At 41.6% G+C, this 13,758-nt stretch overlaps 2 protein-coding genes across 3 annotated transcripts; both read right to left on the bottom strand.

The window, feature by feature from the left end:
- Positions 1-476: 476 nt before the first annotated feature.
- On the bottom strand, positions 477-4,933 carry LOC127345921 (uncharacterized). Of its 2 annotated transcripts, none has more exons than XM_051372443.2 (6): positions 4,428-4,933; positions 4,182-4,329; positions 2,507-2,636; positions 1,325-1,364; positions 908-1,220; positions 477-752 (listed from the first exon to the last, which is right to left on the bottom strand). In XM_051372443.2, the coding sequence occupies exons 1-6, from the start codon at positions 4,605-4,607 to the stop codon at positions 634-636; spliced, it is 930 nt and encodes a 309-aa protein (XP_051228403.1). In that variant the 5' UTR covers positions 4,608-4,933; the 3' UTR covers positions 477-633. The 2 variants fall into 2 exon arrangements, with proteins under 2 accessions (XP_051228403.1, XP_051228402.1); XM_051372442.2 differs by having other exon boundaries at positions 2,507-2,639; positions 4,428-4,931.
- Positions 4,934-7,440: 2,507 nt separating this feature from the next.
- Positions 7,441-11,486, bottom strand: LOC127345919 (uncharacterized). Its single transcript, XM_071828733.1, has 5 exons — positions 11,462-11,486; positions 10,510-10,685; positions 9,779-10,100; positions 8,917-9,318; positions 7,441-8,401 (listed from the first exon to the last, which is right to left on the bottom strand). The coding sequence occupies exons 2-5, from the start codon at positions 10,617-10,619 to the stop codon at positions 8,030-8,032; spliced, it is 1,206 nt and encodes a 401-aa protein (XP_071684834.1). The 5' UTR covers positions 10,620-10,685; positions 11,462-11,486; the 3' UTR covers positions 7,441-8,029.
- Between the last annotated feature and the right edge of the window lie 2,272 nt (positions 11,487-13,758).

Raw genomic sequence — 13,758 nt, 5'->3', positions numbered from 1 at the left:
ATAGTATGTGGGGAGGAAGGGAACAAGAGTCAATGACCCAATTAGTAGAGAAATTAGGACACCCCCAATATACGTGTGACTATATAATATAGTCTAATTAAACTCGTGCGTGGCTCCATGAGCTTAATTTCTCTGGAGCCACACCCTATGAAAATGTTGTAACTTGGGAGACAGAAGCTGCTTATGAAAAATCAGCAGCAACTCAACCACTTGACTAACTTGCCCCTGGACTCTTCCTTAAGAGAACAGGATACGCCAAAACTATGCTATACCTAAGTAGTGTGAACTAGATGGCTAATACTGACAAAGATACGCTAGCTAATTAATATGTGGCCTATAATATATGCATAATGATTATCCACTTATGGTGATAGAATGATGAGACATGCATGCATTTGGATGATTTTTTTTTCAAAATTATGAGGAATACTAGCTTCGACCATAATTAATTAGTTACTAGACTAGATCCTACAAAATGGAAAATTGGACGTTGACATCCTTTGTTTACCTGCCAATGCACCACTCAACCCACGGTGGTCATTGGCAGCAAGTTAACATGTTGTTCAAGGATATGCATATTAAGTAAGGGATGATGCATGAACAGGCAGACTTGGTTAAGGCAGCCATGGTCTATTAGGCTAAGGGCCTCTTCTGATCTGGTGTTGCAGGCGGCATGGAAGAGACGAGCCTATGCTGGTACTGTGGTGTCGGTGGTGCCGACAGAGCTGGAGCTGTCCGAGACATTGCCATGGCTGCATCAGAGAAATAAGAGAGAACATTTTAGAGAGATGAACAGAACAATCAGCAAATAATCGAAGTTTTTCCGCTTCAGAACATGCATGGTATATTGATGGATGTTCTATCTAGCCATAACAACAAAAAAGAATGTACTAAGCTAAAATCTCACCTGCTGCTTGGCCCCCTGCAGTATTAGGCTCAAAGGCAGCGGCGCCAAGGAACCGGTGGAGGCTAGACACCGCGGTAGGGCTGCTCTCCGGCAGTGCGCCGACCGCCGCGTAGTGGTACATTTGAGGGTAGTGCATCATGTTGTACGCAGCATGGGCACTCACCGGACTATACTGGTAGTAGGGGTTGTACAACCCAGAAGGATCAGCCAATGTTAGCCCCGCCGCTGGAACTGTGGCAGCGGCGCCAGCATTACCATTGTAGACCTGATACTGCTCTCCTCCGGCCAGCCCGCCATACGCCTGATAGTATGTCTGGCAAAATTTGGCGCGAGACATGCGTGTATGTGATTAGAGATGGCCCTAAGTAGTTGACGATAAATAAACTTACTAATTTATCAGGAGTATATAGTTTCTACCATGGGCTGATAGCTGTAGTCCGAGAAATATGGAGAATACCTGTAATTGATTTTGCCAAGAGAAAAAGGTGATTAGTCAAAATTAAAGTCTTTTTTTTCCCCTTTTTGGTCCAGTTTCATGTGCGCATTTCTTAGGAGTATATAGTTAGACCAAAACTGTATAGTTCCCTCGTTTAAGTTAGGTTAATATACATATGGATAGGAAGCAGTGAGCGCGATATGCACATATTATCAGAAAAAAAGGAGCGCTAATACGCATACATGTGCATGCATAGTACTCAATGTATCTTGGGCTGCTATAGGGAATCCGTTTTAAAAAAATTGCAGTTCACAAACTTTTGAAAACATATAAAAAAACAACACATAGATGTCTAGTACGTAACATTTTAAGTTTCATCGAATTATGTACCGAAAAAAGATAAATGTGAAAAACAAAATATGAAATGTGAAGCCACATTTTTATGATACTTGTGTCACCCAAGATACAAACATATTATTCATCCAAATACTACAGGTTAATTTGTAGAAAACATATATATGTATCAATGGAATAACAATGATCTGGTTCAAGACATTTAAATACAAATTTTGACTTTTTTTTAAACCTCCCTAAATCTCGGGATCCACTCCAATTGTTGGGACTTTGTATTTCCAGTTACATCGTGCATATGTAGATCCATACGTGCATTGTGCATGCAAGAGCTACTATTAGCACGCAACGAACTTGTCATTTATAGTGGACCGTGTGTACTATTTGTATGCTTAACACATGGACCCGGTATGTCAGTGGCTTCACTCTACCCCCACATACCTATATGATTAAGTTCCCACGCTCAGTGTACTTATACTGCATTTCCTACTAAACCTAGTCGTAATCCATAGTACATCTCTCTACGTATTTTGTCTTCCCCTCTCCTGCTCTGAACAATACACTAGCAGCATGCTAGTTGCACCTTTTCTTGAGTGGGACTAGTATATGGAGTGTATGAGCTGTGGGCACATGGAAGCTGGGAGGAGAAGCACATGGATCATGGATGGACGGTGCAGTCCTTGGCCCCCAACCTCCAACCATTAACGAGCATGCAACCACCTTTAGCAGAAACCATCCTCTTTACAGCTAGCTCGAGCTACCCCAGCAAGCAAGCATGCACTCCGGCCAGCGACAGATCTAGAGAGACTCACCCGTACAAGTTGTAGGCGGCAGCAGGGATCCCTTGCTGGATGCCATGGTCGACGAAGCTGGCACCACCAGCAATGGCAGCCGCTTTCATTGCCCTCGTGTTCATGTTGCTTCCACCATGGACATGGCCTACTGCTGCACACGCACAACCAACATGCATCCACAAGTCATTAACTAGACAACCAATATAGGTTATTTAAAACAAGACCAACCAATAAGTTGGTTCTGTACTTGCATATTGATCGTGGTTGCGTTAACTGGAATTAATTGGAGACAGATCGTTCGACGTGCAATGCAGTTTCTTGATATTCCACAGCATTGTATATATACTCTGAAGGACAGATTTACTACTGTACTACTTCAAATTAATATAGCTTAGAGACTCATCAGAATCTGCCGAAAAACCTAGAAACTGTTTCTGTTTCAAAAGGAATCCTAGAGTGTACATATAACTACATATAACACCGACATATTATCAGGCTAATAATGGTCAAAGGGTTAACTTAGGACAGTCAAACATTGCTGTGTCTTACACAGATGAACGAGCCTCGATGAGATGCGTATATAAAGTCTAGAGAGTTGGGGTACACTTAATTTCTGAGTAGTAAGCTAACAGCAGAGACAAATGTGTAGATCCATCCAGGACGGAAGACAGACGACTGCACTTTTTTACTACCAGTTCGTTGGAGGATATTGGAACAAGGAACAGCTCCCAAGAATAACGAACCGTGCTTGCTTTTTACAGCTTTGCAGAGCTGGAGCCCATGCATGCACGCGAGCTAACTTTTTCATCTCCGATGAATATCTGTCGGATGCATGCATACTGTGCTCTTAACTAATTTGATCTCAGTTTGCATTTTCGTACCAATGCTATTTGATTCAGGTGTAACAAACATATGTAATTTATGATCGATGTAGCATCATCATGAATTAGTATGTCAGAGAATACTCGATATACAAATCGTCTTGGAACACTGAAGTATCCAACATACATCTTTGACCATTACTCCTTGTGCATGTCCTTTTACATTACATATATAAGTATTTTCATGGTAGATCTAAACCTATTGTTTTCAAATTCCCAATGTGAATAGTCTTTACTAATGTTTTAGTAGTCAAAAGTTACACAACTAGTATTAATGTAATAACCTTCGAGAATTAGCATCTCTTTAATTGCAGATTGTCCAGAGCTAGTGACGTAATGAAATCAAATCGGATTTTGTTCCAGAATGATTCAAAGTAAAGAAACACATTTTTGTAAAAGCGCAATCTCAACGGAGAAAAACATCAACAAGACAATCAAAGACCATTATATATGCACACAGCATAATTAACTTGCAAATTAAGTACACTTGTATAGTTTGCTAGAAGCTGGCATTAGCATAAAATGATGCGCAGCCTTAAGACTTCATCTCTAGCTAAAAATATCCCAAGGCAGGAGCTTTGCATCATCTAATCGATCGTCTACAATTCGACATGCTTGATTAATTAATTTGACAATCTTATTAATTTGCAAACCGTAACTAATCCTAACCGCCTAGGGATTAAAATCCTTCTCATGGTCAAACAAACGACTACTGATACTAGAAAACTAAGATATCAACGGTGCTTAACCAGTTATAATTGGGTGCATTAACAAGTTGACGAGATCAATTGCTCAATTAATTAGGTAGTTACCTGCATATGGTTGCACATAAGGCGACAGTTGTGGCTTGGACCTCTGGACCCCGAGGTAGGCGAGGTTGCAGTTGGCCCTCCTGCCGTCGATCACCGGGTACGGGTCGAGGCACGCCCTCATGGCCGCTTCAGCTTCACGGAAGGTGACCTAGGTACCCACACCAATCAAAGGAGTTCGATTAAGCAAGCAAGAGAATTTCTGCTGAAGATCGGTGAATTGAAGAACTGTCAGGGGGAGTAACTCACGAATCCGTAGCCCTTGGATCTGCCGGTGCTCTTGTCGAAGATGACGACGGCCTCGAGGATCTCTCCGAAGCGCTCGAAGTAGCCGCGCACGCCCTCCTTGTGCGTCTCCCACGCCAAACCTCCCACGAACACCTTCGTCAGCGTCGTGTCGCCCGTCGCCGACATCGCCTGAGCCGACATCAGTAGGCGTCGTCTTCTTCTTCTTCTTCGTCTAGCTCCGGCCTGACTTGATCTTGCTTGATCGGATCGATCCACCAACCGAGAGAGTAGTGGAGAGCTAGTAACGAACCCTGAGACTGCGTGCGTTCTTGGGGTAGGTTAAAAAAGGTGAGCTGTGATCGAGGCTTGATATGCAAGGGATCGGGGAAAAGGAAAGCAACCAACCCTAGCTAGCTTAGCCTGCCTGGATACCTGTGCTCTAGAGAGGGAAAGAGATCGATGGAGGGGATATGAAGGGCGAGAGGGGAGAGGAAGGGGAGGAAAGAGAGGAGAAAGAAGGAAAGCGAAAGCTAACAGGCAAAGGGAAAGAAAGAGACGAGAGAATGTTCAATATAAACATAACCTCGATCATTAATTTATACTATTATAATGTGTTTTCTAAAATCAAAAAGTGTATTGTGAGGGATTCTTTTGGTTCAAGTTTTCTGAGGATTCTAGTCCTTCGGAAATTTTTCTACGGGTTTGTTTGGTTAAGTTGTAGGACTACAAAACACAAATATGTTTGTACCGCCTACTTTGCACGCAGTTTCATAGACAAATTACTCGTAGGTCTTATTGAACTCATGGAAATTCTTTCTATTCTTTGACAACAATACCATGCACCAAATTCTTCGGAAAAGTTTTTGTATTTCCTACGATTCAAACAAATAACTTGGATGTCTTTTCAAATTCTCTAGGATTCAACAATGTGGCATCTGAATAATGTGTCTTCCCTTCAAAAAAATGTTAATATAATAGGTCTTGAATGTGTTTTTTGAAAAAATAGCACACGAGTGATTTTTCTAAATATGCTAGTAGTCAAATTCCAAAAGTTGGATCCGACCTTGTCGACCCAAACGACTTCGACATGGCCGGAGGGGTTATATAATGTTTTTATACCCACATGGTCTCCCACAAATAATGAAGTGATAAAATATCTATACAAGTAAATATTAGAGAAGTTTGATGACACATATGTTTGTTGACCTTTCGTGTATTTCTAATAGATAGTGAAGGGATCAGACCGTAGTAGTATATCGATTTATGTATCATTTAGATGTATGTGTGCACGTACTTGGTTATAATCCTAGTGTCCAACCATGAAACTACTACTACTACTACTACTACTACTAGATGATCCTAATTAATGACGTCTAGAAGATTGCAGTTATTATTATGCGTCCTAATGCATTATGAATATTAATTTTGAAGATATGTCAAGTTTCATGCCAAGATAATCATTCGGAAAAGTAGAGAGCTTGAATGAAATGTGATGAGATGAAGTTCTCAATCGACATAGCTATTGCAGAATTGATTATATGCAATTTGGGCAAATTAATGATACAATGGCCTAATTTTGTTACCATGTTGAATAATTTATGTGTAATGAGAACCCCAAAATGATCACATCCATCTATGAAAAAGACATGAAAGAAATATATCAACGGAAAGCTAGTTGCAACCAAAAAGAATCCATAAGAAGAGAAGAGAATTTGTAAATTGATCTTATCAAGGAAAAAAGGGTTGAAAAAATAGTGCTGAGTGGAAGAGCAATATTGAAGCTTCTTTGAGATGACAGCTACCCGCACTAACAACTTTGACTTTTAATTAGCGTGTTGATCTATAGGTTTAACTAGTGTAGCTCTCTAGTCTGATTATGTATCATATGTACCTGTTTTGTACTTTTGCGGTTGACCCTTGCGAAGTTAGTGGACGAACACATTCGTATTATTTTCATTCAGTTAAGAAAGTCAGTGTTTTGTCTTGGTTTGTATATTTCGTTTGCTTTACTAGTACCTTCTATTGACTTATGATTATATTTTTAAATAACTTAGTATCCACAATTCCTCATACATGATGATTGCACCTACGGAAGGTGGATTAGATAATTATTATGTTTCATAATTATAGTAATATTATGTACTTATAAAGTATGTGTGTGTAGGCCATGCATGGTAGAGGACGAACATGTTGATTGTAGGCTTGAACTCTTTATTTAAAAAGATGTAGGCTTCAACTTTAATCTCACCTAACTTGTCGTCAACAATGGCTTTTCAAGTACATCAGAATATGTAAGGTCCTCTCCCATCGCCAAAAGAAAATTATTCAACAAGCCTTGCGTATAAAGAGAACCAACACAAATTATAACATTTTCCTTCCCAAAAGACAATAGATTCACATAAGATCTAGCAAACGAGCTCTCGGCTTTTACCTGACTCTTAGGAGATACCGTCAAAACCTGTAATGAGTTGGCAAAATTAAGTAAAGCATCTACACCTCTCACCTAAAAATTTGATCACAATCACAACAAAACTCTTGCTTTGACCAGAAACAATAACCCAAGTGGATTAGAGGGCAAAAGTGAGGGCAACTTTTCTTCAGCAGTATAATACAGCAGGGAGCAGGCCACTATGGTATTGTACACTTTAGCCCTTTGACAGCTGTGTTCCTGCAGGGCCCACAAGCTTTCCTTTTGACCATGAGACTGGGGGCACTTTTGGAAACATCTTACAAAATTGTATCACTGAATTTGTTGATCTAAGAGCTTCAGATGGGATCACTAGAAATGTTGCTTGAGATCAAAGCCTCTGCCTGCAGCCTATGTTCCTTCAGGATGCAGAATTCGGTGATATTATTCAGTCTGGGAGGCTGAGAGGTTGACTTGATTTGCAGGTTAAATTCACAGATACTAAAAATACAAGTACAAAATAAAAGCTAAGAACGAGATGCAGGTGTACTGCATGAAACAGAGCACCATTACACAGAACTGCAGAGACAGTACTCGATTTCATTAGCATCACACAGGGAGGTTGCCACAGTAAAAGGCCAAGCGCATATTCTGATTAAGCTTTGGATCCAGCAAATTAATATCGTTTCAATGTTAGCGTAGAGTACACAACATGAAATTTACAGGACCTAACTGAAAAAAGGTGGTCAAAATCTAAGCTCTCTTGGCTACTAGATGGCAGTTGGTCACAGAATTGGCTACGTTGCTGATGGCAAACAGCACATGATGCATTGTAGAGGAAGCTAGGGACAGAGGTGGTGACAGTGCCGCTGGCTGAAGAAGGCCATGGAACTGGCGGCAACACCAACAAGGGTTCCATGTAATGGTGGGATGCCCGCTGGACAAATCGGTCAGAGCAACATGAGCAAATGTAGCCAGTCTGCCTTTTATAAAAATATGGTACGCCTTTGGCGTACTCTCGAGAAAGCAAGTGTGGCCGGCCCAGTGGCATTTAGTGAGTTTGGTTTGCATGGCAGGACACCGGCTTAGGGGCCAGTCATACCCCACTGGCACCCATACTGATAGCACATTAACATTGTCCTAAGAACTGGTGGCTCACTCTGAAGGAATTTGATGTTATGAGGAGTGCCACGAGAGGTAACTGCAGTTCACCCCCCTAGAGCACCCGATTATCCAAAACATCAGTGTCCTCAGAACTTTCTATAGCATCTCCAGTCACAACATTATTGACATCAGATTCACTACTAGAATCATATTCTTCATCAGATTCGGATGTATCCATCGTGTCAATATCAGAGAAATCTTTACCAGCCAGATGAGGTCCTTGGTCCTTTCCACAATGTTTTAACTCCACCATTTCTAGTGAAGAAGCTTCCCTACCATAACCATGAACCAGATCAGTATTCTCGGATTCTGGTTTTCCATAAAGTGCAACATGCCGATAGTATAGTTCGAGCTCCTTTTCAGATACTGCAATGAAACGTCGAACTGTCTCCAGCGATTGTTCGTATTTTGATTTTTCAAGTGCCTGATGATAAAACAAGACAGATGTCAGTGAGCATTTGAAAAGATGTGCACACATATAGAGTCTGCCTTATGGCTAATAATCACAACTAAATACTGGCATTAAATTGAGCTGTGTTTTTGGATCTATGAACTGGGAACAGGCTGCTGGTATGGTACTGACATAGATTTTGAATGAATATTAACTGCTAAGCCATGTTCAAGCTTATAACATTAAGCATCTTCCAGTTTACAATAATATATGTGTTTTGTTGTGTATTAAATATAAATAATAGCAACTTGTTGATTATTATTATGTTCTTACTCTTCTATTGTTGCTAAACATAAATTCTTCAAACCTACACTTGTACATGATTATAAGAAATCATTGCCGTCCATGGACAAAAATCAGAAAGTTAACAAGGTAGAAAAAGTAAAGTTCTCTGCAATGTCTAGTTGCTACTTACTACCATCCATTACCAAACATCAACTTGAGACATTCCATGGAAACAGACTAAACTAACAACATATCCTACCTACCTTTTTCTTTGACAGTGTATCAATTGGTGACATGACCTCTGGCTGAACATAGTCCTTTCCTCGGTAGAAGACTATGGTGTCATTTCCAACAACCTTAATAGGAACACCACCACTCAGTCGAGCAATCTCACTTGCATACTCCTGAATTTGCCCTGGTTTGCAAGGCTTACAGATAACCTTGACAGTCTCATGTTTCTTCCAATGCAAATGCATGTTCAGAATTACACCCCCAAAAACACCCCGCCTTCCAATTGGGACATAATTTGACTTTTTCTGTGAAACTTTCTTCAAATAAAATCTTTCCTCGCCATTGAGATCCTCTGGTTTAGCGACAGGGCCTTGAGCTTTCGCAACCTCATACCTCTTTAGTTTCTCAACCAGCATAGCTTCTTTTAATCTGGCCTGGAATAGAAACAACACATATTAATTAATCTTCTTTTATGAAACAAAATGAGAAATTAAGCACATAGTTGTTAATCACTTAATTGTTACATTTAGTTTCATTCAAACAAAGCTAGATATAATGTTTACATGGACAATCCTAGGTGAGGACAAATCCTCGAAAGGTATGATGTCATTACAAACAATATTGACTGGAGAATCACAGTTTCAAATGAACTAACTCTGTTATGAGAAAAATAGCTACCAATAAAGCAACACTGAGAAAGCAGAATTCTCATAGGATGAAGTTTTGATGATTGAAATATTGAGTACCAATTAGTAAGTCATATTCATAACATAGAAATAGCAAGGAAGCAATCTCTTTTTGAAGCAAACTGCATAATGCATTAAATACTTCAGGAAAAAAGTAACGAATCAAACCAAATAGGCAAAAAAGAAAGCAAGGCTAACTTGTTGATACCTTCTCGATCTTGTATTTGAGCCGAGCTTCAGCTGTAGGAAATTTCTGTTTTATTTTTTTGCCCTTGGGTCTGATACGCCGTGGATCATTCTTATTGGCCTCCTTCCGCTTCTTCTTTTCCCGTTTTCTCTGAAGTTTCAAACGCCTCTTTGTCTGATACCTCCCCTTCTTGGAGGGCTCCACCTCTTCAATCTCAAACTTGGGTTTCCCATCGTCTGACAGAACAAGATTCACTGACTCATAGCTAGCCCATCGAGCACCCCATGAATTCACAAACGGGTAAAATGGGCTTGAGTATTTGCCAGGGGAAATAAAATCAGTTCTGCAATAAGTAGAAGAGGAAAATATGAGAACTAGTGAACTACCCAATTCAACCTGTCGTGGATGAAATGGGTACTTAATATGAATATGCTATGTCCTATTTCATTGCTAGAGACTTGATACGATAATCTGAGTGACCAAGTAGGAAACACATGGTTCATCAGCGATATAGGTGGCAGGATTCAACGGAAATAGTTTTATTGTAGGTACAGGCATTCAAACTTCTTACAGAATTACTGCAACTAAGCTACTTTTTGGTTGTATGAATCAGCTGCAACGGATAAATTCTGCCATTGCATGTTCAAGCAATTAGATATAAGTCATGGCCATGTGGTATTGCTTGTCATGTATATGTATGTACGCATTGAACAGAGGAGAAGAGATAAGAATGAAACAAACGGTTTCACTACCTGAGAGATGGAAGGGAAGGTGAAAGTAGTGTCTTCTGGGATGGATTAAGGAGAGTGAAAGAAGCGGACAACTTCCTCAGATTTTGATGTGACAGTAGACGGAATGCCATTGCTCACTACTCCTTTGACAATGCACGGTGAGAAAATGCCATCTGTTCTAAAATACCAACACCGGCCTGCAAGAAGAGTGAAAAACAACTTTTTAGTGTCTGAAATAACAACACTGAAAGAGTTGAGTTCACAAACAGTTTATTTGTTTCAACCGTCTTACAGAACAAATGCAACCTATAGAGTCCATTGCATGTGCTGCAGGTGGAAATGGAAATAATAACCAAAATCGTGCCATATGAACAGAAGAGCCCCTGAATAATCATGCACCAATGGACCGTGAAATGCAGAGATGCTACTCCACGATATCCCACTGGCTTGATCAAAACCAGGCGTACATCAGCCGTACAATTTAATATACATAATGCCTAGGGGTGCCAATTGGCGAAGCAAACATGAACTCATCCCAAACTCCCCATTTGCACAAAGACTAAATAAAGCTATAGCGGAGCAAAGTATGGCAAGCAGCTGTGAAAATAAAAATTCAGGGAAATCTATCTATGCATATAATGTTCCTATTTTCAGTTTGAGAGAATGCGAAGATCACCCACGCTGATGACGCACCATAATCACAACGGAATCTGAACAGAAACCTTAACGATGTAACAAACTAGAGAAAATATGCGAAGCTTATTTTGCAAACTGGACCAGTATGCCTCACCCGAGCCTACCATATCTTGGTTCATCAACAGTATAGTGTCATGTTTTGCTTCTAGCTACGGCTCCTACTATCCGTGGAGATAATTTGTTCAACAATAGATGTCTCGTCGTCATGTATTTCCAATAAAACAATGTCCAAAGTACAAGAGCATGAGAATTAAAACTGAACATTGCGAAGATTTACCTATTCCGGAGCCGCCGGCAGCCAGGCGCCAGCGTCCGCGCGGCGAGGGAGGGGCGGATAGGAGGGCGGGGTCAGCCGAGGGGGAGAGGCGGGAGAGGTTGAGTCGGGCGAGTGAGTCGCCGTCGCCGCCGCCGCCGGGCGAGAGCGCAGAGGAAGGCGGCGAGCAGAGCAGCACCGGGACGAGGACGAGAGTGAGACGCGTAAGGCGATGGGCCTAAAGCCCACGTACCTTCCTGGGCCCAACTCGGTTTCCGAGCAGAAAACGAACCAACACGAGTCAATGACGAACCGGTTTTTCTGTGAAGCCGAATCCTCTCTCTCTCTTCCGCTGGAGACGACGAGAAAAGCCCGGGCCACCGGTGTATACATTGTTTTCTGAGTAAAGTCTGAAATAAACCTTGAACTCTAAATCCTAGGAATTGGCACCCTAAACTTATAATTCCCGGTCTATTCTTGGGTACCCATCTTTTTTGGACAGTTTTGCTGACGTGCCTATGGTCAGCGTTGGGAACGTTGACTCTTTCTTCTACGTAGTACTTTTTTTTGGATGAACTTTGCATACAGGCCGACGCCTGATAGCCATGCGCCGGCTGGAGTGCATTGCTCTGAGCCATAGTGCATGGCCTCGTCGGCGTGATGCACTGATGGCCGACATCAGCTCACTGTACCACCGAATCAGGAGCTGGATGACAGCACGCGTCTCCCAGGGTGCCTCTTCCTCGCCCTTCGGCCACAACTGGGCGTAGCCACGTAGGTACCTGGCGACCTCCGCCTCCGTACGTCATGAGCTCGATGAGCTCCTCCGGTGTGCTAGATGGGATTTGATGGATGCTCCTCTCCCAAAATGTCTATCCACATTTGATGGATCTGACTCCTACCAATTCGGTAGCACAAGGATGCAATCTGCAATCTCCCTTTAGTTGAAGATGAAGGAATTAGGAATTAATCCATGCAGAAATTCACCGATCACTTCGAGTCTCTTATGCAGAGCACATGGAGCTCATTAGTTCGATCAGAGATTGTACATTCGCCCAATTTTATGATGCATGGGAAGTACAGACTGTTCATCCATCTAAACGTTTGTGAATTCAGAGTTGATCTTAGCCGGTGATGGCTACAGTCGGTCCACTCTTTGAGATGTTCATAGCCATGGCAAGCTCCAGCAGCTCCCGTCGGCACGACATGTGCCATGGTATCTACCCGCGAGGAGACCCCTCGCCGCCATGAACTGCAAGGCGCGACTGCACGCGGTCATATTTAGCGTGAGCCAGAGCAGTCTGGATACGACTCGCGGCCGCACCTCCAGCAGCACCAGCAGGACGTATTCGACGACGGCGCGACACTCTGCTTTGCACCACCTCGAGCATCAATGGCGATGGAGCTGATGACTGCGGCATGCGCTGCGGCACCTTCGTCGCCGGACGTCGCGCTTGACGTACGCTGGCTTAGAGAGAGAGGACAAAGTAAAGATTGAAAATTTATCATAATTTATGGGCCATATATGGGAAACCATTGCCACATCAACAATTCCCTGTTTGGGAACGAGCTAAGTGCTAGGACAGACCGGATCCATGAGTTTGGAGTGCTGATTTCCGGAAATAGGAGTTCAGGGTTCAATCTAGACACCCTCTATGAATTTAAGGTTTAAAACATACTTTACTCTTGTTTTTTCCTCAGTACAGAATCTTAGATTCCTTGACGCCGATCGATTTTATTATTATTGCTCTGCATCCGACCTCGAGTATCCTACTTTTTTTTTTTATCTGTCGAGTATCCTACTTTGGTCCTGATTATCATTAATCACATTATTATGTACACCAACGTTGGTACACTTGATTAGTTGCCGGTTAACTGTTTCTGCATATTTGGCTTCATAGTGACTTTTTTTTTGTAGATCTTTGGCTTCATAATGTTGTGCACTGCAAATCACTTTCCTAATATTTTTCTAGATCATCACTGAATATGTTTGCAACTAGGAATAAACAAATCTGAAATGATTTAAAATTTTCGATGTCATGAAATTTGGAAGAATTAGTGCAATTTCCAACATTATATTACTGGGTTGCAAGTGCAAATCAATCAAATGTCCTAAATCCAACAGTCGCAACCCAAGCATGTGTGTGTAATTTTAATCTAGGAGATAACTTTTGCAATCCGGACTAAGCACCAACTACGAACAAGATTTTCATACTAGTATGGTGTCGGCAAGGTTCTATTAAGCGCTAAGCGCTAAGCGAGTGTTTTTTCCCGCTTTTCCCTTTTCTGAAGGATTAAAGAGCTAAGTGCACACTTGAACG

This window comes from Lolium perenne, chromosome 3 (assembly GCF_019359855.2).
Source record: "Lolium perenne isolate Kyuss_39 chromosome 3, Kyuss_2.0, whole genome shotgun sequence".
Lineage (NCBI taxonomy): Eukaryota > Viridiplantae > Streptophyta > Magnoliopsida > Poales > Poaceae > Lolium > Lolium perenne.
This window is presented reverse-complemented; position numbering and strand designations above follow the sequence as displayed.

Bases quoted from the DNA above. Each gene is read 5' to 3' on its own strand.
- LOC127345921 (XM_051372442.2), bottom strand. From the start codon at position 4,607: ATGTCGGCTCAGGCGATGTCGGCGACGGGCGACACGACGCTGACGAAG. The intron at 4,330-4,427 runs GTGAGTTACTCC...GTGGGTACCTAG, and splicing joins GATCCAAGGGCTACGGATTC to GTCACCTTCCGTGAAGCTGA. The intron at 1,221-1,324 runs GTAGAAACTATA...AAATTTTGCCAG, and splicing joins ACTACAGCTATCAGCCCATG to ACATACTATCAGGCGTATGG.
- LOC127345919 (XM_071828733.1), bottom strand. From the start codon at position 10,619: ATGGCATTCCGTCTACTGTCACATCAAAATCTGAGGAAGTTGTCCGCT. The intron at 10,101-10,509 runs GTAGTGAAACCG...TACTTATTGCAG, and splicing joins CCTTCCCTTCCATCTCTCAG to AACTGATTTTATTTCCCCTG. The intron at 8,402-8,916 runs GTAGGTAGGATA...TTTTATCATCAG, and splicing joins ATACACTGTCAAAGAAAAAG to GCACTTGAAAAATCAAAATA.